The sequence below is a fragment of the Trichoderma gamsii genome, assembly GCF_001481775.2.
Source record: "Trichoderma gamsii strain T6085 chromosome Unknown Scaffold_9.2, whole genome shotgun sequence".
In the NCBI taxonomy this organism is placed as follows: domain Eukaryota; kingdom Fungi; phylum Ascomycota; class Sordariomycetes; order Hypocreales; family Hypocreaceae; genus Trichoderma; species Trichoderma gamsii.
Genome location: NW_020171346.1, coordinates 872,019 through 899,254, shown reverse-complemented (window position 1 = coordinate 899,254; position 27,236 = coordinate 872,019). Strand labels below are relative to the sequence as shown.

General features: G+C 46.2%; 10 protein-coding genes across 10 annotated transcripts; 4 read left to right on the top strand and 6 right to left on the bottom strand.

The window, feature by feature from the left end:
• Positions 1–271: 271 nt before the first annotated feature.
• On the bottom strand, positions 272–1,701 carry TGAM01_v203564 (hypothetical protein; the record flags this gene model as incomplete). Its single annotated transcript, XM_018808490.1, has 3 exons — positions 272–752; positions 830–1,222; positions 1,304–1,701. The coding sequence occupies 3 exons, from the start codon at positions 1,699–1,701 to the stop codon at positions 272–274; spliced, it is 1,272 nt and encodes a 423-aa protein (XP_018658271.1).
• A 693-nt stretch (positions 1,702–2,394) lies between these two features.
• Positions 2,395–3,765, top strand: TGAM01_v203563 (hypothetical protein; the record flags this gene model as incomplete). Its single annotated transcript, XM_018808489.2, has 1 exon — positions 2,395–3,765. The coding sequence occupies one exon, from the start codon at positions 2,395–2,397 to the stop codon at positions 3,763–3,765; it is 1,371 nt and encodes a 456-aa protein (XP_018658270.2).
• Positions 3,766–5,141: 1,376 nt separating this feature from the next.
• On the top strand, positions 5,142–6,304 carry TGAM01_v203562 (hypothetical protein; the record flags this gene model as incomplete). Its single annotated transcript, XM_018808488.1, has 2 exons — positions 5,142–5,366; positions 5,498–6,304. 2 exons carry the CDS (start codon positions 5,142–5,144, stop codon positions 6,302–6,304), a joined length of 1,032 nt encoding a protein of 343 aa, XP_018658269.1.
• A 948-nt stretch (positions 6,305–7,252) lies between these two features.
• On the bottom strand, positions 7,253–9,578 carry TGAM01_v203561 (alpha-D-xyloside xylohydrolase; the record flags this gene model as incomplete). The annotated part of the gene is made up of 2 exons (XM_024549232.1): positions 7,253–9,352; positions 9,408–9,578. 2 exons carry the CDS (start codon positions 9,576–9,578, stop codon positions 7,253–7,255), a joined length of 2,271 nt encoding a protein of 756 aa, XP_024406070.1.
• A 2,276-nt stretch (positions 9,579–11,854) lies between these two features.
• TGAM01_v203560 (maltose permease MAL31) lies at positions 11,855–13,594 on the top strand (the record flags this gene model as incomplete). The annotated part of the gene is made up of 3 exons (XM_018808486.1): positions 11,855–12,191; positions 12,251–13,275; positions 13,349–13,594. 3 exons carry the CDS (start codon positions 11,855–11,857, stop codon positions 13,592–13,594), a joined length of 1,608 nt encoding a protein of 535 aa, XP_018658267.1.
• A 359-nt stretch (positions 13,595–13,953) lies between these two features.
• On the bottom strand, positions 13,954–14,921 carry TGAM01_v203559 (hypothetical protein; the record flags this gene model as incomplete). The annotated part of the gene is made up of 3 exons (XM_018808485.1): positions 13,954–14,681; positions 14,744–14,855; positions 14,910–14,921. 3 exons carry the CDS (start codon positions 14,919–14,921, stop codon positions 13,954–13,956), a joined length of 852 nt encoding a protein of 283 aa, XP_018658266.1.
• A 3,389-nt stretch (positions 14,922–18,310) lies between these two features.
• TGAM01_v203558 (hypothetical protein) lies at positions 18,311–18,612 on the bottom strand (the record flags this gene model as incomplete). Its single annotated transcript, XM_024549231.1, has 2 exons — positions 18,311–18,500; positions 18,557–18,612. 2 exons carry the CDS (start codon positions 18,610–18,612, stop codon positions 18,311–18,313), a joined length of 246 nt encoding a protein of 81 aa, XP_024406069.1.
• A 1,188-nt stretch (positions 18,613–19,800) lies between these two features.
• On the top strand, positions 19,801–21,054 carry TGAM01_v203557 (hypothetical protein; the record flags this gene model as incomplete). Its single annotated transcript, XM_018808483.1, has 3 exons — positions 19,801–20,013; positions 20,127–20,382; positions 20,456–21,054. The coding sequence occupies 3 exons, from the start codon at positions 19,801–19,803 to the stop codon at positions 21,052–21,054; spliced, it is 1,068 nt and encodes a 355-aa protein (XP_018658264.1).
• A 1,526-nt stretch (positions 21,055–22,580) lies between these two features.
• Positions 22,581–23,357, bottom strand: TGAM01_v203556 (AraC family transcriptional regulator; the record flags this gene model as incomplete). The annotated part of the gene is made up of 1 exon (XM_018808482.2): positions 22,581–23,357. The coding sequence occupies one exon, from the start codon at positions 23,355–23,357 to the stop codon at positions 22,581–22,583; it is 777 nt and encodes a 258-aa protein (XP_018658263.2).
• Positions 23,358–25,293: 1,936 nt separating this feature from the next.
• TGAM01_v203555 (glycosylhydrolase family 18-1) lies at positions 25,294–26,960 on the bottom strand (the record flags this gene model as incomplete). The annotated part of the gene is made up of 8 exons (XM_024549230.1): positions 25,294–25,383; positions 25,435–25,763; positions 25,834–25,842; positions 25,897–26,148; positions 26,200–26,295; positions 26,345–26,397; positions 26,451–26,650; positions 26,706–26,960. 8 exons carry the CDS (start codon positions 26,958–26,960, stop codon positions 25,294–25,296), a joined length of 1,284 nt encoding a protein of 427 aa, XP_024406068.1.
• Between the last annotated feature and the right edge of the window lie 276 nt (positions 26,961–27,236).

The following is a 27,236-nucleotide window of genomic DNA, read 5'->3' as shown; positions in this document are numbered from 1 at the left end:
TAACTAACGTAAGGGGTACAGCAAGTATGTGCAAGCGTGCCTTTAGTCAGGTACGAGGTTAAGCTTAACCATTGCTAATACCAGATCGTGAAGCATCGCACCCTCAGCGGGTACGTTGAAGGATCATTATTCTCAGTCTAAGTGTCCTAAAATCCATATACTACAATGTACTAATGACGAAAAATTGAAAACCCGCCAAAAAGCTTCTGTGGCTTAATCTATGTGGATGCCAAGCAGACGCGTGAAATTAGTGTTACCAGCCTTGCGATTTCTAGGCTTTTCCCTCCTTTTCAAAATAAAGGCGAGCCACGTCGAGCGCCTGGTTAATGCTGAATGCAACCCTGGTACAATCGCAGTCGCGAGTCCAAGTGTTGTGGAAGTTGAGGTTCTTGCCCAGTTTGCTGTCCATGAGAACGTGGGGGACGCCGATAAGTGTAGACAAGATATGGCCGTGGAGGCGATCGGTAATGACGAAGCGCGCTGAGCCCAGAAGCTCAAAGCCGGCAATGGACTTGGCCCAGGCTCGCTGGTTTTTGCCGTTTTCTCGCTTGGGCGCAGTTGAGCCTGCTGCTTCATCACGAGTCTTTGGCGGGTCGATATCCGGCGTGTGGGTGAATTTCCAGTCAACCTTCTGGTAGGTAACTTTGCCTACACTGCCGCCCAGGTCCAGTTCGCCCTCGCCAAATTCAATGTCGGAAGAGTCGCCATCGGAGATTTCCGCGTCCTTCCGAGCAAGAATGAGAATATCATGACTGTGGGTACAAGCATAGAGATGTTAGAGCGGGAAATGAAAACACGAAGGTCAAAGCATGCGGCAGGAAGTACGTACGTCTTTGGTGTATTGACTCTGAAATCAGATCGATTTCCCCACATGAATGCAATGTCTGGCACAAGATGACTCTCAATACCTTCCTTTTGGGAAAAGGTCTTGTCAAGCCAGTCGTAGCTGGGCTTATCGCGCGCAGCAAGCTGCAGATCTTTGTGTTTGCCAAAGGCCTCTTCGGTCGCCTTGATGCGCTCGGGGTTCGTCATGTATACGCTTTGAGGAAAAGCGCGAATAGAGACATTGGTGAAGGTCTCAATCATCTTCATACGTGAAGGTTGGTCTTCCCAGTAGTAGTCGTTGAAGTTGCCACCGCCTGCCATGATGATGGCTGAGTTGGGGCGATGGTCCTCGAGAACCTTGCGAAAGCGCTTGATGTCGCAGTCTCTATCCACGAATCTATTGATCACGGCATTAGTTAGGATGAGAAGCCTTCGTTATGGGATGCTTTAAAGGGAAGAAAAGGGCCAAGGTCCGTACCTGCAGGCCTCCATCATCTCAATGCCGAGCATGCTCATGAGAATCTGTTGCGCAGACCAAATGGCGGCATCGCCCTTGTTCTCTGTTTCCAGGTAACCCCAAATGTTCGCATATCGAACACCCTTGAGGCTCTTCGTATACGCCTGAATAAGTCTTTGTTGGAGATCATTGACAATGTCTTCGCATCCAACCGAAGGTGGTGTTGTGAGATCGTAGGAAATATTCTTCCTGCGCTCTACCGCCGCAGCACAATCCGACGCTGGCCATATTGAGGCAGTGGAACTAGGAAGATGTGACCGAATATCGGCGCTCTGTGCAAGAATCACCAAGAGAAACGATATCAGAAGGGTCACCCCCGCGATGATCGTGACCCTGCCAAAGCGATTCGCAAGCAGCATCGTGAGAAGTGTACACTACACCTTTCGTCCTCAAGGCCGGCAACGACACCTACTCTGAGCTGTAGTTGTCATGGGACAAAATTGGCCTGAGAGATCACACTACAGTGGGACGTGCTCAGAGGATCTAGCGGCAACGGCAATCTGCGTAGGTAAGACCAGCAAAGCTGATCAAGAAGAGGAACAAGCAGGTAGACGGTACTTCAGAATGGCAATTTCTCAGTCCCCCCATGCCAGTATTCGTGAGGCTGCCCCTAATCTGGGCCTGGCGCTGGTGTAGCGTCACTACAAAAATTGCCGGGATCGTCCCCACTAACTACTTCTACGGAGTAGTCTGCTACAAGATAGTCGTGCTAGTGCACTCCATAACCATGGCACACTACATAAAGGAGAGCGCGAGCTGTCTTGGCAGTGGTACAAGTGAAATATTGATAGTCTCTCGCTACGTACGCATATGGAAAGTCGCGGCCTGGGGCTGACTGGGGTTCTTGGGTGTAGTCGTACGAAGCAGTAATAGTCTTACTGGGCAGTATCATAGAAGGGCTCGGGTCTTTAAACTACGATCCGGGGCAGCCTGCTCATGCTAACCTTGATCTTTTAGTAACTCTTTCTTTCTACCTCTCGTTCCATATGCCGCTGTGAAAGGGCATGATGTCTATTTTTCTTGTACCTTTATGATTTGTTTTGTTTCTCAACATGCTCAAGATGGCCTTTACCGCCTACTATAGGCGATTACGCTCCTTATACTTATTCTTTATTCTTCTTGCTATTGCATTACTATTCTTGAGCAGCCGTGAAAGCACCAGGAATCTACTTCTTGGTGATGAACCGATATGGCAGAGCCTTTTTACTGATGACGACGACACGCTGTGGTGGAATGATCGGTTCCCCTGTGAGAAACACGAACCCATTCGCATCGCCATTGTCGAGTCTGCTGGTGTCCACGACGAAGTGACGGCGGCGCTGGTATATGCCTTTGGAGGACACCCAAATGCAGAACTGAGGCTCTATTTTGCGAAACAACGCTACAAGTCTGATGTTATCATCAACGACCTTGAGCTGGAAACACCAATCTTATCTGTTAACAACTCCAACACCTTCAAGGATGATGTCAAGAATCTTCCTCCTCCCCATTTCGTTATTTCTACGACCTGTGAATTGGACATGGAAAAACGAGAGTCGGTAGTTAATCCTCTTCGACACCTTCTTCACAACGAAACGACACACCTGTTCTGCTTAGTCCACCATGCCGACTACTGGAACAAGGGCAAACACGTCGACGTCGTCCGAGAATGGGTTGACCAGGAACGAGTTGATTTCATCGGCCTCAGCCAACATACTGTGGACTTTCTTCTACAAAAGTCTGTGACGCAGTGGAAAGACTTGCAGGCAACCGTCACCGCACGAACATTTCCTCCAGTTTTCCCGATTAATCAGACAAACGAGGAGTCTTCAAGCGAAGTTTCACTAGCTATGCAGGGAGATTACGCTCCCGAACGTCGAGATTACAAACGAATCTTTGGCAGCCTGGACAATGTCGTCAAGAAGATGAATGGAACGACCGATTTGACGAGCGGCCAACCTGCCGACAAAGTCAAATTACACTTAATCGGACATGGCCCGCACGTCCAAGTTCCTGAGAACATTCGCAACAACGTTGCGTTTGACGAGGATCTTTCATATCCCGACTTTTACAGACTACTCTCAAAGTCATACGCAGTGATTCCTGCATTTGCATCTGATACCTACTTGGATCGCAAAGCGTCTTCTACGGTTCCTGCTTCCCTTATTGCAGGAGTTCCTCTGGTAGCGAGCGAAAAGATTATTGCGGCATATTCATATCTACCGCGCGAAGCAGTCTGGCTATCAGAGCCGGATGAGAGGGAAATGGAGACAGTTGAGAGGGTAGTTGGGGACGCGAAAGCATACCAGGACAAGAAGGACAAGGTCCAAGCTGCAGCCAAGAAGCTAATGAAACAAAACAGGCTGAATGTGAGGAAATGGATGGATGAGGATTTCAGAAAGAGCGGGATTGTGCCGGCAGACGCAGACACTGGCTCATCATGATGACGCCCTACAGCGATTTTATACAGCATTTCTTTTCAATAATTCCGGAGATACACATTTTTTTCTTCTTCTTGGGCTGGGTTATCATCTATGGATTATGTAGCATATATTGCATTTTAGACTCAAGGGAATATTCTCTCTGATTCCATTCTCCCACCTGCGCCAAACTATCTTTCCGGACTCTCTTAAGCCATCCGAGACTCCCCCCCTCCTTCCCTCTACCTCTTCCCTCTGCATTTCTTTTTTTAATATTGGACCTTGGTCGCTTACTATTGTCCAGTTGCTGCAAGGATCAAGCCAGCAACCTCCGATAGTACTGGGTACTTGGAGGTCACCCGGCATATGCGGCATCTCTCTTGGGAGTTGTTGAGTCTTGGCAACTGTACCATCAGGACGGCTTCGCAATATACGCCGCTATGAGTGGCTGGACGATACTCTGTTCATTTTTATTAGCGGAGCCTGCCAAGGCGTTAGTGCGGAGGAGGCGACGTAATCAGGGATTGAACCTGAGCGCTATAGCGCGCCTCATCATGGTGCGAGTCAACGGACAACCTGTGCTTATTGGAGGGGTTGCGTGAGGCACGCGCATGCTCACCATCAGCCGCAGTTGATAGATCCCAGGTTTGTCACTTGGCATTTCGTGTCTTGTTAGTTCCTGCTATTTACGGAGTAGATTTGCCGTTCCTCTACAGAAAAGGGGTGAGCAGATAAGACGCCTAACGGCCGATCGCTACAAAAGAGGTTCTCAACTTGGCAGAGCCGAGTTACAGGTATGGAGCATGGCAAGACTCCATCGTCCACTCGAAGTCGTGGAAGTTGAGCCTTTATTCGCAGACCCATATAGACGTTCTAGCTGAATACTAGCCATGGACAGCACTCGACCAAACACTTTTAGCAGATACGCTAAAGCAAATAAATAGTCCCCAGAACTCCAGGTGCAATAGGCACTTGATGCCTCGCTGGGGCCTGTGCTAAGTCAGGGCTGATAAGAAATCTCCGCTATGGATTCGCAGGCGTTCAGGCTAGCGGCGTCTTCTAATTCCTGGCAACCTTGCCATCCATAGCCTGAGAGCCACAAGGCAGATATCTTTCCTGGATATGGAGTAGTCAGAGCGGCATTAGCGTAGCTTACCCCTTAACTGTTACTCCCAGGTAGATCCTGGAGCAGTAGTGCGGCTCGTAGTTGCGGCTGCAAAAGCCATAGCAATCACTACTCCGGACTTTTTTCTTTCGTTTCGTAACAAATGGTTTGAAGTAAACTCATTGTAGAATATTTTTCTCTGGAGCTGTGTTTTGGGAGATAATTTTCCTGCCGTTCATTTGCTGTTTTTTTCTAGTCACTCGTTCAATATCTTTTCCCCGACCAGTTTTTCATCATGAGTGAGGTCATAGAGCCGCAACCGCCGTCCCGGCGCCGAGTTGCTCTGACAGTCCTCTTCCATTCCACCTGTGCCATCTTGAGTACGATTCTCTCCAAGTCAGCACTGAATGGTATCGATGCCCCTGTGACGCTGCTGGCCTTCCAGACAACAGTACAGGTTGTACTGCTCACAACTATCGGCTACTTTACAAAGTGGATTACCTTGTCAAGGCCCGTTTCGGTATGTTCTGTTGAAGTGGCAGTTAAAGTCTGGACAGCTTGATAGTATTGTGCCCTTGCTGCTGAAACTGCCATCTTAATCGTATCTATCAGCTGAAGAGTCGCTGCTAATGCAATCTCCATAATCTGTAGGCATGGATTGCACTTCTTCCACTCACTGCTGCTCGACTTGTCGGCATCCTCGCCAAGACGTACTGCTTGGCTTCGGTTAACGCTTCCGTCTACCAGATCGCTCGTGGTCTCCTGCTCCCTTTTACTCTAATTTTATCGCTTCTCGTACTTCGACCGCGCCCATACTACCCGCCATTGTCGCTTGGCGGCTGTGCTTTGGTGATGGCCGGCTTTGGCGCCGGAATGGCATCTGATTATAGCCAGATGCTAACCAGCGGGAAAGGCGTATTGCTTGGAGTCATCTCGAGTTTTACTACAGCTATCGAGTCTGTGGTTGTGAAGCGCTTTCTCGGAAAAAGCAGCGAGGGAATGTGGCAGATGGTCTGGATGTCGAATGTCATGGCTATTGCGTTTTATCTGCCGCTGCTATTACTGTCTGGAGAAATGGGAACTACGGTAGCTGTCCTGAGCTCAGCAGAGACGGCTGATGCATCTGCTACTGCCCACCAGTTCCTAGGCACGGCGGTGTTGACTGGCGTTGCCGGATTTCTGCTCACAATAGCCACATTCATGCAGCTCGAGGTTACCAGCCCAACTACGCACATGATTGTGACAGCCGCGCGAGGAGTAGCCCAGAGCTCCGTCGCTGTTGTAACTCTGGGAGAGCCGTTGACTGCCAACCGTGCTGGCAGCATGGCTCTGATCTTAGGTGGAAGTGCCCTATACGGCTGGGCTAAGGACCGTTATGCACAGAGCAAAAAGGGCCAGACCTATCTGCCAGTTTCTCAGGATGCACAGCTTGAGACGCTGAACAAAGAGGGACGGTAGAGGCTCATCCTTGACTTTATTTTGCAACTTCTCTAGTGTTATATCGTTCTAAATATTTGTATATGTTACTTGTGGATTCACTTGCATCAAAACGGTTATGCTTAGCGTTTGGTATTTTACGCCTTTATGGTTTAACAGACTTGGTAATACTGCAGTCTAGCTACGACTTATACGTATAGATTGGTAACAATATGTTTTCATCACTTAGCAAAGTAACAACTTGGCAACACTTTCATGCATACTTGCAGTTCATAATGCTACCGTAGGGCTTCTTACGCCTTGGATCACATCATGGAGCTTGACAAATCTCCATATATTAGATCGTTCCAACCTGGTTCCTTGTCGTTTCCATTGTGTAGAGTATTTAGATTGCAATGGCGTATTTTATTTTGGTTTTGTTTTACGAGTACATTTCACACAGCGCATAAAGATCATGAATATGGCTTGTCCGCGTCACAATTAATATCCAGCACTAATGACTCAACTCAAGTAATACTGAACTTCTATATATAAGTCAAGAACTTTGATTTAACACTGGTATTGTAGGAGGCGATCACGGTAGCTAAAATGCATCATACTATAGCCATCGTTCACTCTCATCTGCCAGTTAGGGGGCAAAATACTGATTGTGAATGCGAGGCAGAGAGATAAAATAATGTCCCGCTATATACTCCATATGTGAATGTGAGATACTATAGATTGGTATCCCTCGCTCTTTAGAGTCTTGATGGCTTGAACTGTTTCATCAAGACGGCTTTGAACCACTATTGAACTCTTATATGCTCCCGTCAAGATACCTCAAGGCATTTACAATGATAGCAATATATTTCTCTTTGTTATTGTATACTGGGTACTGCGCCCTTGATAGCTAATCTATACTACCTGTGCAGAGATGCAACATGTAAAAGCATTTCTATACTACTAAGCTACATTTTTATCTCATTGTCTCTATTTTTCCCAGCTGGTTTCGATATTATCCTTCGAATCCACTTCCAAAGTACCTTTCAAGTTACCGTCACTATCTACAAGGTTCACCTTAGCCCTAGCGCTGACATGATATGTACGAACCTCAATGTCCTTGACGTAGTCATATACTGTCCGTCTTTCACCTTCCTTACCCAAAACTAGGACTGTATTTTCACGCACATACAATGGTAGCGTGTCGAAGTCGTGAGTTTCCCTCACCCATCTAGGCCCCAATTTCACTTCGCCTGTGAAAAAGTTCGTCCACCGTCCCTCAGGTAAGTAGAACTCTACCTCTCCTGGTTCTTCAAAGATTGGAGCCACCAGCAATTTGGATCCAATCATGAATTGGCGATCCAAGTACCAGGAAGTTGGATCTTCTGGAAATTCAAGGCACATGGCGCGGACACTCAGCGGAAGGCCTCCCGCAATAGCTTCCACAGCTTGTGCGTAGAGGTAAGGCATGAGGCGGGCCTTTAGAGCGGTCCACCTTGCCAATGTTTTTGAACAGCTCTGTTCTCCTTGATCGTCGTTATCAATGGTCCATGGAACGCGGTAGCTATTGCTGCCATGAAGACGGCTGTGAGATGTTAATAATCCGAAAGCAACCCAGCGTTTGTAGATCCAAGGAGGTGGGGAGCCTTCGAATCCACCGATATCCACGCTCCAGAATGAAAAACCACATAGGCCAAGAGATAGACCTCCACGAAGCGATTCTGCCATTGCTTCGGGGGTTGATTCACAGTCACCACCCCACTGTAATGGGAAACGTTGTGAACCGGCGGTAGAAGATCGCGCAAAGAGAACTGCTTCATTCTCGCCGTATCGTTTCTGTAAAGCCTCATATACAACCTTGTTGTAAATGAACGAATAGTAGTTGTGCATCTTTGACGGATCCACGCTTTCATCATACCATTGGACGTCACCTGTCGGAATTCTCTCTCCAAAATCCGTTTTGATGGAATCGATACCCGTGTCAAAGAGTTGCTCCATGCAGCCGGTAAACCACTTGGTAGCTTCAGGGTTTGTAAAGTCAATGAGTCCCATTCCAGCCTGCCAGAGATCAGTCTGCCACACGTCGCCATTTTTTCGTTTAAGTAGATACCCTTTCTCTGCCGCCATCCTAAAAACAGGCGAAGCTTGGCCGAGATACGGATTGGTCCAAACGCAGACTTTTTGGACAAGTCCGCTAGCTTTAATTCGACTTATCATGCCTTTGGGATCGGGAAACATTTCGGTGTCAAAGACAAAGTCGCACCAATGAAACGCCTTTAACCAGAAGCAGTCGTAATGGAAGACTTCGATCGGAATATCGCGGCTTTTCATACCCTCTAGAAACGAGGAGACGGTTTTCTCGTCATAGCTTGTTGTAAACGATGTCGAAAGCCACAAGCCGAAGCTCCAGCTAGGAACCCGGCCGGCCCTGCCCGTTAAAATCGTGTATTTATAGAGGACTTCTTTTGGCGAAGGTCCATAAATCAGATACCATTTCAGACGTTGTCCTTTCACGCTTGTCTGCACGCGGCATGATCGTTCGCTGCCAATTTCAAGCTCGACATGATCCGGCGTATCGATAAATACACCATAACCGCGGCTGCTCAGCCAAAAAGATACGTTCTTGTAAGCTTGGTCCGACGACGTACCGCCGTCTGCATTCCATAGACTGACGCTCTGGCCCACCTTATTGAAAGCACCAAAACGTTCCCCAAGTCCGTGAACAGTTTCCCCCACACTCAACGTTGTCTGTGTAAAGATGTAATGGTCGAAGTTTCTCATGTCATCAAGCTGAAGCGGGCTGCTGGGCGCTGGACCATATGCAAATCCAACACTGCGATTCAACAACGATGTGAGCTGCTTGGATCCATCCGTTGCATGAAAGCGGATGTCAAATGTGTGCTGGTTAGGGTGAATCGTGGCACTAAGAGAGCCTGACGAGATTATTGTGCCTTTATCAGATACAGAAATCTTGGCATGGTCCTCAGGCTTCCCGTCAGGAAAAAGGTCAAAGTGAGGCCCTCTATTGGCAGCTCCAGACCAGTGTGTTGTCTCAACAGAAATTACGCCATCGAACACAGCTTCGATATCCTAAACGATTTATGAGCCCCCCGACCAACCTTTTTGAAGATTTGAGCATGCTTACCAGTGTTACAGTGGGCAGGTTTAGGGTATCTCCTCTCGATCGAACATGCTTCGTGGGACATAGCAAAGACAAAGCTCGGCCGTCTTGCCTCTGCGTGACAGTGTAGATATCCTCTGCGTATTCTGTCCTTTTGCCCTCAATGGGCAGCCACATTCCATCACGAAACTTCATGATGCCCGTTTGCGAAAACGCTTGATCTGTAATTGACTACTCCTCCTACTGTCGATTGACCTGTATACCCAGCGGTAATATAACCGACGGAAGAGACTCCTCAATCAGACGTTAAAGAGAGCTCCATAACTTTTCATGCAAAGCTAGTGGTAGTCGCGGGGCTTTCGTGAAATGCCCCGTTTAGGCTAAACATGACGGAACTCGGTGTATGTAGCAGCGACGCCAGCAATGATAACATCTTTGCATCTTGGCGTCCTTTGGGTCTGGCTTTGAGAGATGGGATTGGAGCGCCAAAAAGCAGTTTTGCCATTGGTAAATAGCAGTAGTACTGGTCTCTTCTCCACCAGGCTTAGTAGCACTTAGTGAGCACCATAACTAGATAGAAGTAGATACGGAAGCCTTAACAGGATATAAATCGTACGATGTTTATTACGCCCAAGCCGTGGCACAGCCGACAAATTACTTTTTTTTAAGCTGTAATAACGAGGTAATGACATTGTTCAGCTTACTTATGAGACACCACAGATTAACCACCGGAAGCCGATATAGCGGACCACTGGAAATGTTTTCCCAAGTCCACAAAACAGGATGCTTATCTAGGAAGATTACTAGGAATGAAAAATCTTTGCTTGCTCTTATATGACGCTTTGCAGTTGTGGTTATGTTAAGAACGATCTATACCTCCAATATTGCGCTGTTTGCCAATTCAGTCTATTTCAGTAGAATATTAAGAACTGGATCCAATAGTCGGATATCATGACCATACCCATACAAAACTGGCGCTCCCTATTTTCCCAACAGAAGAACCAATATCATCGGACTATGTTCTTGAATCGACTGGATTCTCTGTGGCATTATTGTTATTTGTATCTACAGAGACTCTAGGCTGAGTGCATGGAGCTATTGTGCGCTCAAACGACCTGTGCTAGCTGCATCACGTTCCTCAAGAACAAAGCCAATCATCTTTATCAATACTCTCTCCGCACGTGTAGCAATCAAATACGTTTCGCATGCGAGCTCTGGGAAAAGTCAAGGCGTTAGACTAGTGTCGTTTCCCTTCGTATCATCTCAATCATTGTGATACATCACACTAAACACGACTAAGTCAGCGCGCCTTGGCTCAAATGAATCCGATCTTCCGAACTATTCTTATGCATAACTTTTACAGATACGGAATACGACCGCCGAAAGCACAGCCTACTACGGAGTAGATACTTGTATGCACACCATAATGGTGCAGGGTATTGTTACGGAAGATTAGATATATGCATGCGATCTCATGAATGTTACGCTTCGTTCTCACTACTGAATGCAATAAAGTAGGACATAGCCATTTCATTTCTCAAGTACTGCTCCGAAAGAGACACCGGGAGAGGTTTATTCAGCACGGCTTACGATAGTTGTCCGAGATGTGCTTTTTTGCATGGCGTCTACAACTTTTAGTCCACGTATAATTGGAGTTTAGCCGCTTTGATGCTCCCGTGAGAGCGGTGACACGCCACATGTTGTGCTATTGCAGTTGGTATGTATTATGTCGGGCCAGGCCCATCACCTTGGTGAAGACCTGTGTCCCACGATGAGCGCAGGAGCGTGCCATATTACTCCACACTTGCATCTAGTCTAGATCCTTGAATTTGCGGAGTGAAATGGAACCAGGTCATTAGCTCGCCTACAGCGCACTCAGTCTAGTGCTAATTGAGCTGCGGATGCTGTTCTTCCGTTACACCAAGTCGTCAACAGATAGCACGAGAACGAGCTGCTCTCGGGTAAAAGAGGGGCGAGCGTGGGGTTTGGCTGCTTGGAGTCGGGAAGTGGGAGTCGCTAGAAGACCAGAAGTCGATGAGTTTGTATAACTCCGTAAGACGAAAGGCCTGTCAAGGCCGTGTAGGAGGAGATGGTTTACGAGGTCGGGCCCTAGTACTATAAGACTTGAAATATAGCCTAATACCAGTTAGCCTTCTGGATAAATAATCCAACAACGCCTCGTATCGTTCGACATATGGCGGCGCTGACCTATCCCTTGCAGCTTAGACCATTCAAAGTCCCTGGATATACAATTTTGGCGCTCCAATGATCGTTGATGCAGCAACTTGCACGAGCTAGTCATGCCAGCTGACTGGCGACTGCTCCAACAGAATGGCTCGCCAATTTGTATAAGGATTTCGTGATTTCTCCAACCTTAGAACCCGTGAAAGACTTCTTGTCGAAACTGTCTCTGATCTTTCCAGGGAGTAATCTTTGGTTGGTGACGGCAACTCAGTCACTCCACTGTAACAATGGCGGAATCAAACATCACAAAGGTGGCAGCTACCCACCTCGAGGATACGCTTGGCGAAGGCGCCATTGTCGATGCCAAGCATGCCTCTGACGAAGAGCATTCCCAAACGCTACTCGAGGCCCTCAAAAGCAACCGCAAGGCTGTCTTTTGGTCTATGCTCATCTCAATGAGCATTGTCATGGAGGGCTACGATACAATCTTGATGGGCAACTTTTTCGGCTATCCTGAATTTGCGAAGAAGTATGGCCAAGACCATGGAGGCTCAATTGGATATCAGGTCTCAGCGCCGTGGCAGTCTGGCTTGAATATGGGAAGTACCGTGGGTGCTATTTTCGGTAAGACCGTCTAAACATTCCATTGCATTTCGTGCCGCTGATCTAGGAGTCGAGTCTAGGCGGTATCTTGAACGGCTATCTTGTGTCTGTGTTAGGCTACCGCTATGTTATGATCGGAGCCCTATTTTTCATGAACGCTTTCATCTTCATCGTATTTTTCGCCAATTCCGCTGCTGTATTGTTGGTAGGCCAAATCCTCTGTGGTCTATCATGGGGTGTTTTCGCCGTCGCTAGTCCATCATATGCGTCAGAGGTTTGCCCTACAAATCTGCGAGGTTATCTTACGACTTATGTAAACTTGTGCTGGGCAATTGGTCAGTTCATCGCAGCAGGTGTGCTTGAAGGTCTAATTCACCGCCAAGACCAATGGGCTTATCGCATCCCGTTTGCGATTCAGTGGATCTGGCCCGTCCCTCTTATGATTGTCTGCTTCTTCGCGCCGGAGAGTCCATGGTATCTTGTACGAAGGGACCGCGTGGATGACGCGAAACAAAGTCTACGACGCTTGGGAGGAAATAAAACCGAGGACCAGATTAGCGGTCAGCTCGCCATGATGGTCCACACTGTCAATATTGAAGCGGTGCAAGCTAAGGAAAGCAAATCCTATGTGGAGTGCTTCAAGGGCACCGATCTCCGCCGAACAGAGATTTGCTGCGTGGCCTTCCTCGGCCAGATTCTTTCTGGAAGCTCATTTGCCTACTCGCCCAGCTACTTTTTTACTACAGCCGGTATGAGCGCCGACCACGCGTATCAATTGAATCTGGGAGGTACAGCCATCGCATTTCTTGGAACAGTTTTTTCATGGTTCTTGATAACTCACTTCGGTCGACGAACCCTATATGTGTCCGGTCAAGGCATACTTTTCACTATTCTTTTCACTATCGGCATCATCAATGCTGCGACTTCCGCTAAGGACGCGATATGGGCAGAAGCTGCCCTTTGCATCTTGTGGCTCCTCGTATATGCTCTAACAGTAGGCCCATTGGCTTACGCGATCGTCTCGGAAACATCATCCATCAGATTGCGTCCACTTACGGTTTCGCTGGCTAGAACAGCGTATCAGATCATAAACATTGTGTCTCAGGTACGCTCCTTCAAAAGTTGCCTTTTGGGCATATACTATGTCTACTAAGACATGAATTGCTGACCATTCACAGGTTCTTGAGCCCTATTTCATGAATCCCACTGCTTGGAATGCATCTGGAAAGACAGGATTCTTTTGGGGTGGCACCGCTCTTCTCACATTCATATGGGCTTATTTCAGATTGCCTGAGACAAAGGGACGTACATATGAAGAGCTTGACATTTTGTTCGCAAGAAAGATTTCGGCTCGCAAATTCGCGTCAGAGAACGTTGATGCATATGAGACGCATGTCGTGACTGAGGTGACAGAAAAGAGCTAAGACTTTCCGGGTTGTTCGATAGGAGTGCCGGAGCTGCTCTGTGTGCGAAGAAACATCAATTGGAAGCCAGAAGCGGTGAACGTGTGTTAAACTATCTTTAATTATAGTGCAACTTTCAGTCATTTATGAATAAGTGAGCAATAACAAATCCACCCAACTGAAAAGCCGGTGTTATAGGGCGCGATCCACTCGAAGAGCATACTTCACAATGACACTCGTAATATAATAAAAGCTTAATTGTCAAAGCAGTAACTTTTGTAACCATAGCAGTCTATTAATATACATTATTGTTCATTTATTTTCGTCCCTGAAGTCAAGCGTGCAAGTGTTTCGCTTCTCAGCCTGCAGCACCCAGTCATCTAGTGCAAAGTAGGGAAAACCTCCTTGAACGCCTTCGTCTTTGCAAGATTTGCCCACCACTCTCTGGTCTTTGAACCAATCTTGAAGTCAGGCACCGTCTTCTGGATCAGGCGTTCCAGAGGTCCAAAGTCTTGCACGTCTTTAGTTGGCGTATCGGCCCCCATCATGGCGTGTGAGAGCCATGGAGCGGCGTTGTAATCTGCCTCACTAACCCGCGAGCCAGCCGCATATGGTAGTGCAATCAAACTATCGAGCTTGTTAAGGCCTGCAGCCAGAGTGCGATACATGTCGTCCGTCATCTTGTAGAAATCCTCATGGGTAGGTCCAACATCAGCCCGATACAATGAAGTCACAGACAGATTTTCAGCTGTCTTGGAGACATAAAATGGGTGGCTGGGCTGTGCGGCGAGCTCTTTGTCCAAACGTGATTGGCGACCTTCAAGGAAGGTTTTCCAGAAGCTATTTTGCTTGTTCTTCATCTCATTTGCATCTCGTGCCTGAAATAGAATTAGGTTGGTGCTCATGGTTGGTGAGTGCACGAGATCAACTATCTCCTTTGATCGAGCTGCGTCTTCAGGTTCGAGAGTCTTTGTTCCTCTGGCATCAATCCATCGTAGAATATCGGCACTTTCCGTGATAGGCTTGGAGAGAGAAGGGGCAGTCAGAGAGGGCACCGTCCCGTTGGGGTTAATTTTGATATAATCGGGAGCGAAGTTGTCGCCGTTTGCTAAAAAGAATGAAGAGTTAGTGTACGTTTCATCTGTGGAGTGAAAAGGCTCTGATACTTACAAAGACTGACTTCCTTCACATCGTAATCTACGTCCTGCTTGAGACCTTTTTCAACCAGCGCCAAGTGCATGACGCCTACCCACTGGGACTCAGGGGAGGTATAAATAGTAAACTATAGAAAAATATGTTAGTATGATGCTATATACGCTTGAGTCATTAGCTATACCTTTTCTGCCATTTTGAGAGGTGATTGGTTGGCTGTTGGATTTGAAGTAGGTTGAGAGTCTGGTAAGATGTTTGGTGAAGCTAGATGCTAGTGAAGTGATTGAGACTGTGAAACTGAGAAGAATACATCTTATTTATGGAAATCTGCCTTAACAAATTACGCTATCCAACAATGGAATCACAGGCAAAACAAAGTGGGAAAAAATGGAATCAAGCTTTGTAAGTCTGATATCATCGCAACTATAGAAAAGCTTACAGCTGAGCATAGTGCAGGAAATCCTCCTGGGGCCATTGTGCCCGACTAAGCAGGGGATAGCTTAGTCGAGATGGCCGCATTGTTGGTAACGCATTGCTTTCTGAGTATGGAAAAGTTTAATACAGCCAGGCTCTGTGTGGCTAGACTAACCTGCCCTTTGGAATCGAAAGCTGGCGACACAATCAGGAGATTTTTTTTTTTACCTGCGTAGAGCCCACTTTGCTCCGCCGGAAAAGCACGGATGCTACTGTGTGCGCGCCATTGCAACCCGGTTGGCCAACTATTATTCTTTCGCAGCGCCGTGACTTTGTGGCGTCTCGCTACAGGCTACTTTCATCGTGAGAAATCTCTAGCCGTGTCTCTCTGTATTTTGTTATTCAAAACGGTTTTCCTCAATTATATCGTCATAAAGGGCAAAATATAAACGATATGCTCCGGGTCAGCTCAAGATGCTCCCCCAACGTCGTGGCATTGTATCATCACACAGCAGTTACGAAAGGATCATGGATGAATACGGGTCATCTGCAATATCCTTAACAGGAAGAGGAAAAGGAAAACTGGTCAAAAGATTCCATACAAGATCAATCGTCAAATTGAGCGCCAAGAATTGTAAACGTAAAATGGATAAGCACATAATATGAGCACCTCTATAGAAGCTGATCAGCGCTTAGTTGTGTGTATAATTCAGCCGCTGTGTGTTTCAATTTTGCCCGGCCTCTGCTTCTTGTCCGGCCCGGCCGCATACAGCGGTTAGTCAACGAATTAAATAAAATTAGAATAATGACGCTAAAACTACCATGCAGTGAGCTCTGATCGCCCGTAATGACTGTTGCTCTGTAATTAAGGTAACATCAATTGGATTTGCGGAGGTAAAGCCATCCTCCTATTAATTCCTACGATCTTGTAAAATGTGACACACTGCATGCTATTTGCGCCGATCTATTATCGTACACATGCAGTAGTGCGTCCCAGAGACGATTCTCTTCTTGCACTCCGCAACCATATTACGGGCTAATAGCAACTTGCTGTTGACCAAAAGAACGGCAGTATACGATTGCTCCTCGCATCACCTCCACAAACTTATATCTTGGTTCTAATGGAATCAAATTATTTAAAGAGTCAAGCTGTTCCTCCCAACTTTAGAGAATAATTCGAAGCCAAGCTGCACCAAGTTTCCATATCCGCCCTCTATTACCTCCCACCTACCTTTGGTTCTGTGAGGTGCTTTTGTTGTTACTTCCATGCTTTCTTATGACAGTAAATCAGCTTTCATCACACTGCATGCTGCATAGCCAAAATGCGAGTTGTAACAATGTGCGTTCCTTCAGGTATATGATTCTGGTGGTATCCGGTCCTTGCCACTGATAACAGCTTGGCCTGAGCAAATGAATTCCGCCTTTTCGTTATCAACACAGAACAAGTATTTAAGCAAAGTCTATATGAATCAGTATTACTCTTTACTCGCTGGAAATATCTTTTTATACTGAATTGGATAAATAATGCCAAGGCGTCATCGCAACTTGGCAATAGATTCCTACCAGTCAATTGGGTACGCTCGACACTCTGCTCTTGTATAATAAACAGGATACGATGTCGTCTTAGCCTCTTACGGTAGCATACCCAAACGAAGGAATACTTTGAGCGTATAATCATGGCGGAATACTTCCGCCAAGTTACTCAACATGCGCTGAAAATATGAGTGGATTCGCCTTAGGTGCTCATAGGGTGCTTCCACACAGACGGAAAATATTCCTTTCAGATAAACATCATGCCTCGATATGACACAATGCGGAGTTCTCCAGCCTACCATGTCCGGTACGGTGCTAACAGGGTGCCAACTCTCAACTAGCCTGTGGTGGGAGCGAGGTTTAGCGGATACGGCAGGCAAGTGTCCTGAAACACAGGTTGTGATTCCAGCATGAGGCTGAACGCTGGATAAGCGCTAACGCATGCTAGGAGATCAACGTTGAGAAGTGAATGCGGCATGAGTCGTGTGCCTACCTGCCTACATGTAATCCTCACTGATACAGTTTCATTATATCAAAACTTGGCACAACTCTTAGATCTTAAGGCTGCTTCATAGTGGATACGCATAAGAGATTTTAACGCTTTGGATCGTCATCAATCTCGAGATGGTGGATCACGCACCAGCGCTGCCATTACCGCGCTAAAGAATCGTATAGAATACGCTGTATAGTAGAAGCCCAGGGCACTTTCTCTCCCTGCAAGCGTCGTACTTGAAAACAACTTCCTGATGCTCATTGATTAATCCAAAGTATCTTCTGTTCCCAGATAGACTTTGATCCTCGGCACTTCCAGAATGATAAAGCAATCACCCAAGAGTACAGCGTCTGCTTTCAAATAAGGAGACGTATGCTGGTTAGAGATGGTGTTTCTGAGTCTGAAAACCAACAGTTTACATGTCAAAACTTTTTCTACTACTATCACTCGCTTGGTTAGAACACAAATTGCGTATGTATCGGATGCTGAGAAGAGGAGAAAGCGAAGGATTGCGGGTGAAAAGAAAGTTGTATCCATCAGCACGATAATAAATTTAGTCAATCAAGTCTTCTAGTCTGTTCTATTTCTTGTTTCTAGTTGGAATTGGCCTCCTTCTTCAATGTAATCATTTTCTGAACACTCGGCTTTTGAGTCACCTTAGTGTGCCATCTGTACCAATTAGGATACAGCTTCTGCCTGTCCTGGGCAGTGGCGGCTTCGGCATCTCCTTCAAGGACAAAGTCCAGCATGAGATCCCATGGGACGAAAGCCAGATCCGCTAGAGTGCATTTGCCGCCTACCAGGTATTCTTTCCCTTCCAGCTCGTCATCAACGGTCTTAAGAGTCCTCTTTACGAAATTCTGAAAATGAACAACCCCATCCGTGTTGCCCTTTCTCTTCATTTGCATTGTCTAAAACACCAGTTAAGTATACTTGGTGGCGCAAATATAATAGGATCGAAAAGGGTGTTCTAACCTGAGCGAAAAATGGAGCTTGCGCACTACTCTGAAACCCGAGATACTTATCAACGAGATACTTGTCTTGCTCTGTATTGGTGGCGAATACGTGGCCCTTGTCATAACGGTCGACCAAATAGTTGTTAATAACGTTGGATTCCGTCAGAATCATACCTGAGTGCAGCGATATTAGCTTTGGCTCTTTAACACGAGCTTCCGTCCCTCTATCTGCTTACCAGTAGCGGGGTCATTTATGAGCGGGACTCGTCCTGCAGCGTTCTTCTTGAGAAAATCAGGGTGCTCGACGCCTCCTTCGCTGTTACCAAAGTCCAAAAACTTGGTTGTGTATGGGATGCCCAGTTCCTCGAAGACAATTACACTATTCATGACTTTCTTAGCGTGGAGACAATGTTTAAGGGGAAAATCCAGTCGCACTTCTTCCAAGGGTTAGGTCCTATACGATGCGACCAAAATTCGATTGGTTGACTCATTTTCCTCTCCGTAGTGTATGATTCCAAGCTTCTTGGCGTTCGATCTCTGTGTGTGAGTTGTTTCAATCTCGGAGGTGGAGACAGTGTAACCAAACACTAGCAGAGCCCAATGGACGACAATAGCCAAAGTAAACAGATATGAGTCTGAATTGTCAGTGAATATACCATTTTGTGTTACTGTCCGTCGCATGCCTTTAAATACTTCCCAAAAACTAATAAATAAAGATTAACCGCTAGCACCTATAAGTTGGAACGGCTAGTCATGATTCGCTGTGCCGTCGCCCCCATCACGCACTGTCAACATCCGCAGCAACACAGCTGAACAAAATGTTCCGTAGCAACACAAGCAGAGGGGCAGCTTCGCCAGGGGCCGTGAAAAAAATATATCCAAAGTTCCACTTTGTGAATGGAATATTTACTTTTAGTTGCATCACGCGTGATAACACGTATTCACTCCGTGGCGAACCTCAGGATGTATAACACTAGCGCAAGAACTTTCCCAATGCATTCAGATTCATCAACTTCTTACTCTGCTATATGGGGACTTTGCCGTATTAAACGCAAATAATGAGCCGCCCAAAAAGATGTTGGAACTGTCGAGGTACGTCAATAGCTCCGCTATATGGAATTATCCCACTGGATAATAACATGAGAGGCAGCTCGAAAGAAGTCGTGTGATAGACAAGTTCCATCCTGCGGAAGCTGTAAGAGCCGCGGTGAAGTTTGTGTAGGATATGGAATTCTCCTGTCATGGCCAAAAGAACCTGGTAGCCGAAGGGCTTTTTTTTGTGTTCCCAAAGTCCAACTGCCAATACATGGTCGACCACTCTATTTTATCGATTTAGGAAACCAAGACATAGAATTGGCAGTGCGGCTACGAGATCCTAATTGGAGCAGTAAGCTTGAAGCTGACATATGAAGCTGCGATCTTTGGAAAATTAATGTTGTATAGAAATTTGTCAAAATCATTTCGCTCACGAGGTGACTCTGCCACGTTTACCAGAAACAGTGTCCTCTCATTATTCGAATCAATCTGCATATTTGACTTCAGAAGGTATGTTGCATCCGCTTCTCTCCATACATATCATGGCATATTGATCTTAAACCGTGTTAGGCGGCGACGAATCTTCAATCGTACAAATGACATTTGGGGATAATGCAGTTGATATTCAGCAACTACTAATCAAGATGATTGCAAACAGCACCAAGTCGTCTGCTATGGCTCTTCGCCAAGCCTTGTTAGCACTATCTTTTCAATTTTTTGTCGTGCCTTCAAAGGCTATACAGCACCAAAATGAGGCAATACAACATTTACAGGCTAGTATTGATAGGTCTCTGCCGTGGGATAACGATGAAGCGTTACAGGCAATCGCAGCTAGCATGCTGCTAAGTGTCTACGAGGTATGTCCCCTATCACTGCCCTTCCCCCATCTTGAAAAATCAAACTATTCTCTTGCTTTATCAAACCACTTGATGGATATATACATGAGCTCACTGCTTGTACATAAATATAGATGGAAAATGGCGAATCGTCTCTTCGCTGGGCCATATTTTTCAGCGGCACCAAAAGAATCGTCGATACAATATATACCCCTGGGGATACTTACGAGGGAGATTCCGCCACCATGATGGACTGGATTTTCTACTATTACACCATGTGCAAGTTCAGTGTTCTTCACTGGCTTCGGAAAGACGAGCAGCAGACATGGGTAGCGAGACAGAGGAAAATCATATCGAAGCCTCCCCACTCAGTTTCGCAGCACACTGCAAGTAGCGGCATCATCCCCTCTCCTTTCCCGTTATTTTATTACAAATAGGAAACTGAGAGAATAAATCCCTCAAGCTAATCGTCTGATACAGGTTCTGACATCATGGGGGTGTTCACTCGAGCTGCTAGACATTCTACACGAAATTTTCGATAACGTCCTTGATCGCGATTCCGAGCATTATAGATCCCCAGAGCACAACGAACGCCTAGAAATCCTGGAACAGCGGTTGCATCGTCTCAGCCCAGGCGAGGAATCCGATATCTCAAAGCTGGACGAAGTATCTACATACAACGCTCAAATCGCCGAACTTTATCGCCTTGCCGCGCTTCTCTATCTCCAGCGAGTAGCCCGTAATAGTCCCCGAGACACCCCACATGTTAACAAACTGGCGGCCGAGGCATACAGGGCATTGGAGGTGACGGCGAGATGTGATCGGCCTTGGCCCCTTTTTGTCATAGCACTTGAAGCATCGACGGAGGATGAGCGTCGACTGGTGCTAGTCACGATAGAGACTTTATTAGAGCGCAGGCCGCTCCGAAAGTTTATGATGTTACGGACCATGATACAGCAGGCCTGGTCACAAAATGATCTCGCAAATAGCAGTAACTTGGACGCTTTGTTATTATACCAATCAGCCATAAACGCTCAGCGAGTACCTCCTATGTTTATCTAATACAGATACTTGAAGATGCGGAGTCACAGATGAATAGGTGGAAATTGTAAAACTCCGCATTAATGATCAAATCAAGTTAGCATCAGAGGCTGAAGAACGGCCCAAAAAGCTTAGTATGGCAGTATGGGTGCCTAGGAACCAAAGAAAACGGCAACCAGTTGGTGTCGTTCTAAAATTGGAAGAGTGCGAGTGTACTATTGACATTGACGCCAAGCCCAAAGTAACAAAGCGATGATTAGACAAGCTTATAGTTTATACCTATATTTACTGCTGCCGGATTATATTCATGAGTAGCCAGCTCGAGTTGAGAATGAGTAGACTCATAAGTTTGCGCAGCAAAACATGCTTCACACACTTTTTTATCCCGTAAGCCATCTTTTACAACTAGCTCCAAGGTAACATATGAGAGACTATATTCACATGCCTATATGGAAACTCGCTGTTCAAAATCTTCAAAAATAATATTCCTAGAAGTACCTAGTTATACACACTCCATTGTAGACAAATTAGGATCCATTTTCTATTGCGTCTCAACAAGCTTTCAACGCCACGTAGCCCGATGACATAGGCTTTTGACAACTTATAACACATTCAACTGTTACATAGGCAGTGTCTTGTGGCTGTAAAATAGTATTATATACCTACAACGTCGCTACCCCGGAGCAAAGCAGGTACGAGTTTCTGCTAGCTGCGGCGCAAAAACTTGCTTATATTGCAAGCCTTGCTCCGCTTTTCCCGCTGCTGGCAAATGGCGTTGCGATGCAGCCTCGCACTTGGGCTTGTCAAACGCAATATCGGGGCTTATTCCTGTAACCAAGAACGTTGTGGAGGCGCCAGGTGGCGTTGACGTTAGCGTCGGATCGGATGCACCACAACTGGTATTAGTGAAGTGATTTGCGGAGTAGAACACGCAGCATAAGCAGCCTCTGCCGCACCACGTTGACGAAACAAGCCCAGCGCCACCGTCTTGACGAGCTGCCCAGCCGTATGCAGAAAAGGAGAGCGAGAGGCAGAATAAAACGGTTGCCTAGCAGGCCTTCAACTGTCAGACTATGTTAGGTGTGACAACCTTTCTTACTACGTTTCGACAATCAGACGCCTAAACGGGGACTCTCGCCCTGCTACACCTTCCATTCAACTTCATTTTATAACGGTTACGCAAGGCGCAATCGTGGACAAAATCTTCTCTAGTAAGATTAGGTGAACCTAGCAAAATATGATGTCAACCGAGACGGGCATGTAAAGGTCAGATACGCGTAAAAAGACAGAGATGTGTCCATCCCTGAGCCCCTACATGACTGGGGATGCAGACGAGATCGTGCGTGCTTGAGATTCAAACGCCTGAGTGCCTCGGGCGCGTTTCTGCTGTTCACTAGAATTTGAAGAGGATGTTTTCTTGTGCTGCATTAATATTTATTTCTTTCAGACAGAGAAAGAATAATAAGCTATGACAATCTATGCTTAGAGTATTACCAGCACCCCAAGCCTTTTCTTCTTCCACCAAAACCTCGGTAGCAATGTCCACATCAAGTGAGCCAGCTCGGAAAAGCAAAGTCGGCAGCCATTACTTCATCATTCTCGCTTGTGACATTGGAGAGGGTATCCGTCGAAAAGTCCTCGCCGTTCGGAAATGTCTCCGTAAGCTGGGGCCATTCAGCGGTACAGGGGGCTGGTTGATCAAGCCAATGCATGCCGTTATTTTCAAGTTGATTTTGCGTATGAATCGTGTCGCGCCATATCTTCAGGTACTGCACAGGGGTTACGCCCATGGACTTCTTAAATACTCTGTGGAAATACCACTTCGATACCTTGGCTTGCCTCGCCATTTGACTCAAGGTGAGCTGATAAGAGCCTTCATCATTGATTCCTGTTCTTTCCAGCTCTTGTAGGAACTCGCGGATTTTTTGTACCGCCGTTTCCTCGGGCATGAGACCCTCTAATTCTGGTTTACAACGCTTGCATGGGCGGAAGCCCGATAGCTGTGCTTGTTTCCCTGTCGCGTAGAACGAGACATTGCATCGGCGAGGATGCCTGGATTTGCAAACCGGTCGGCAAAATACTTTTGTGCTTCTGACTGCATAGACGAATAATCCGTCAGAATTGATGTCTCGATCCTGCACTGCCTGCCAGCGAGAATCATCACTTTCGAAGAATGGTATAAAAGACGAGGGCGGGAGAGTGCGGTAGTCGTAATCCATACTCGCGATATTCTGAAAGGTGTTGATTTGAGTTGTAGAGATGGAGAGATTTTGTTTTAGAATCTTGGATTTTCTATATAGATGCAGTTCTTCGAAGACAAGCATTCAATGGAGCTGAAGAATGTTAGCTCTTCTTATAATGTTGGATTAACTTTGGATCAAAATGCTAGTTACCTCCAGCCGACCCGGGCTACATACACACGGTCCAAATCACAAAACTGGGCTAATGGCCGACTAAACATAATTTAGCAGCACGCTAATTGACAGGGTTACTAGCAGCGGAAATAGTTGAATTTGGAATGATAGGAGAAGTATACGGCTGGGCGTGGCCCGGCACATGCATGTACGTACTCTGAGTGCATACTTTTGGTTTCCGGTTTGATCGATAGGAGAATACTAAAGAACTCAAAATGGCATTCTACAAATTCCTTGTAGTAACCCTGTAAAATGTGGGTGTGATCCGAGCCTACACGTAAACTTTCTTCCCAAATAGTAACAGCTTTATGATCTGCCGCGCATGGTTGGGAATTAACGCGTAGCAATAGACATTACAGGCGTGTATAGGTATTACCGACGAAAAATCAATACTAAAATCGCCTTTGACGATTTATTTGGCAGGCGAAAGTAGACGTATAGCGAGTGACATTTTCGTTCCGAGTTGCGTCTACGGCAATAGAATCCTTGTTGTGAGAGCGTCATCATCCAAGCCTTCCGCCTTTATTACGAGTACTATCGCGCCAATGATCACCATAGCTTATACTGAGCTATTCTAGACAACATCATAATTTACAAATCCACATCTGGGCAACAGGGCAACCGTGGCCAAGTCACTGCAGCCTTAGTGCCCCCACGTACGTCTTATCCGTACCGGGTCGGCTGGGAATAGCTAACCGAAGTGTTAATTATCTGATCCAATTAGGGCAAGATTGATAAGTAAAAAAGTCAATTAAATAGACATATATGAAAGCATCGCCTTCACAGCGCATTTCTTGCTTTCCTTGCCATTAAGAAGCATGCAGGTTTGAACCCATAGCTTTTATTTGACTACCGGAGCAGTTTAAGATAAACGCAAGAAAGCGATACCTACAACATAGTTTTGATAGATCGTAAGTAATTATCTAATTTAGAATACGGAAACCTGTTTATCTAAGATGACTGATGTTTTCTACATTTTGAGGGGAAGCTAATGCAAGCAGGTAAACCTTGACGCACTTTGCCACGACTAGTCCTGTACTAATGACCCTCAAATGGCTCTTTTGCTTGGGACTATATCGAGTGGAAGCATGTTTTTGAAGTGTTGAAGGCTTTGCCTGTCGTAGATAATCTTTGCTACAAATTGATACGCAGTCAGCCATTGAATGTAGGAAGTTTCCAGGAATGAGGAGCAACATCGATACTGTGAGTGAGATGACGATATAATCAGCAACTAGGCATTCTAAAGCATAACCAATCACATCATTTGACTGGTTTTTGACAAGATATATTTAGCGCTGCATAGTATAGCATTATGACATACGAATACAGTACTTCTAAGCAATGAGTGAAACAGGAATGAGGAAAGCTAGGGTGCCTAATCGGTAGGCTGCTAATGATTTACTGCATTGGAAGATGATTTGCTGGTCTTAGATATAAATTTGAGCACCAATATTAAGCAGACATAACATATGGAAGAACAACGACTTTACGGTAGGATTTAATATACGGCTATGTTTTCAATGACCCCAGCTATTGAACGCTATTACTCCATACATGCGGTACATTTCTACTCACCAATTAGCAATACGCGACGTGGTTCACTACGAAGTAACACTTCCCAAGAACATAGCGATAATTGAACAAGCAGATGTTAGCCACGGCCCGGATTAATAATACGGAGGCTGAAGTAAAATAATGTTCAAGATATGCAAATTGATGAAACATGTACTTGAATAGATGCAAAGCTGCATCAAAATTGTCTATATACAATAGAAGAGAATTTTTGGCCACTTGGTGTTTCCGAGTTCACCATTTGTGGATTCTTTAGGTGATGAACCCCAAGCGTTTACTCACATTGAGACCACCACTCACTCGTGGCCACACATTTGTATGGCGACACACACTGAGTTGGTCCTGTGTAACCACTACCACCACACTATTCTATGTTAGATGAAATGTCTTTTGCATATTATGGAGGTTAACTTACTTGTCCCCATTGAGGAACGGAGCCGGAGCCAGAGGGAGGAGTGGAGCTGCTTCCTGGTGGCGAGGAGGCCGAAGTCGAAGTTGGGACTGGTGGAAGCGAGGCAGTAACCGGTCCGGAGGAGCAAGGAGAGCCAGTCAACAGGATGTTCTTAGCTTCTTGAGCATAGGTGCAGCCGTTGTTGACGTTAGCATCGGAAAATCCAGCGGACCACATCATGATGCCGCCAAAGTTTGAGTTTCCCTTTACTTCGGCGACAATCGTAGCCAGTTGCTGTGGAGTGGCATAATAGATTGAACCGCTCGGTGCACCGTTGGCTCCCAATGGGCTCGCTTACGGATTGTTAGCATCAATAGACCTTCGAATTACCATATTTCACAAAGAGGTATGTATTATACTAACCGGGTACACCTGCAAGCTGTTAGTACAAGCTATATGATAACCAATATAGCCAGGATCACTCACCAACGAAGAGCTTTGCGTTTTTAGATGGAGTAGTCTCAACAAAGGATGTCCAGTTGTTGTAGTTGAAAGGAGCTCCGCCATTGATACCCAAGCTGCAGGGGACTGTATAGTTGTTGTTGTTGTAGAACTGAATCCATAAATAGTCAAAGATCACGCCCTGAATGATTATTCCCATATTAGGTTCTCTGTTGTTCTTGTTAGCAAATGAGCCCCAACTGGCAATTCTAGGGAGACTCAAGGTATGGGGCATTGCTTTGACGAAGTTAGCACACTGTATTTACTCATTAACTTTGTGGAATTAACTTACTGGTGCTCCTGTGATCACGTAACTGTGACTGGGATCACTGGCAAAGTTTGATCGAAGCGTATTCAGGAAAGGGATGAAGTATTGGTTGCCATCTATACTAAGTTAGTAATTGTTAAAACTGATTGAGCATGAGATACGAACTTGCTAGCTCAAGATCCAGGTCAAAGCCATCCACGATGTTGTTACCAAAAGGCCTTTGCTAAGTGAGTGATAGTTTTGTATAATCGGGGATGAGACATGTACGTACCTAGTGACACCGCTTCCGCCGCCATACGCATTCCATACGTATTGACCGGCTGCTGAGGCCTCATCTGCCGAGGCGAAACTAGAATAGGCAGCTGCGCCTCCGATACTGAGTATAATTTTTACGCCAGCGTTCTTGCATTTCGTTATAGCAGAAACTAAGGCGTCGCAGTTCTGGGGTTGACCTGAGCTGGTAACTCCACACTACCCAGTTGTTAGAACATGTACTCCGTGAACCTGGTGAAGAGAGAGGACAAACAGATTGACCGAATGAGCCTCCCATGGCCGTGGCACCATTCGACCACTGCCATAGGGAACTCAGTACTAATACGTCAATATCGCTGGTTGCTGTACAGTACGCAGAAAGATCGTTGTTCTCGATAGTGCCGCCGCCATTCTGGCCCCAGTAGACGACGTTGAGGGCCCCCGGGCTTTGTCGACGTCTAAGAGATGGAGCGGCCGAAGCAAGGCTGGCCAAGAGGCCGAGGCAGGAGAGAGTCTTTTGAAAGAGCATTTTGTATAATGTTATGTACGAAAATGAGATAATATGTACAGGAAAGATAAGTGACCGATCCGTCAAGGACCTGGTTTAAAGGGAATGTGAAAGTGATGAAGAAACTCTTGGCTCCGACAGAAACGGATCGACATAAGGAACCTCGAGGTGTATTTAAACATCAACTCAAAAAACCATTTAGAAACCCAACCAAGCACCGACTCCCTGCAGCCCGTCTCAATATGGCCTCACTCCGCATTCTCGCCTGCATCCAGATGCCTAATCTGAGAGAAACAT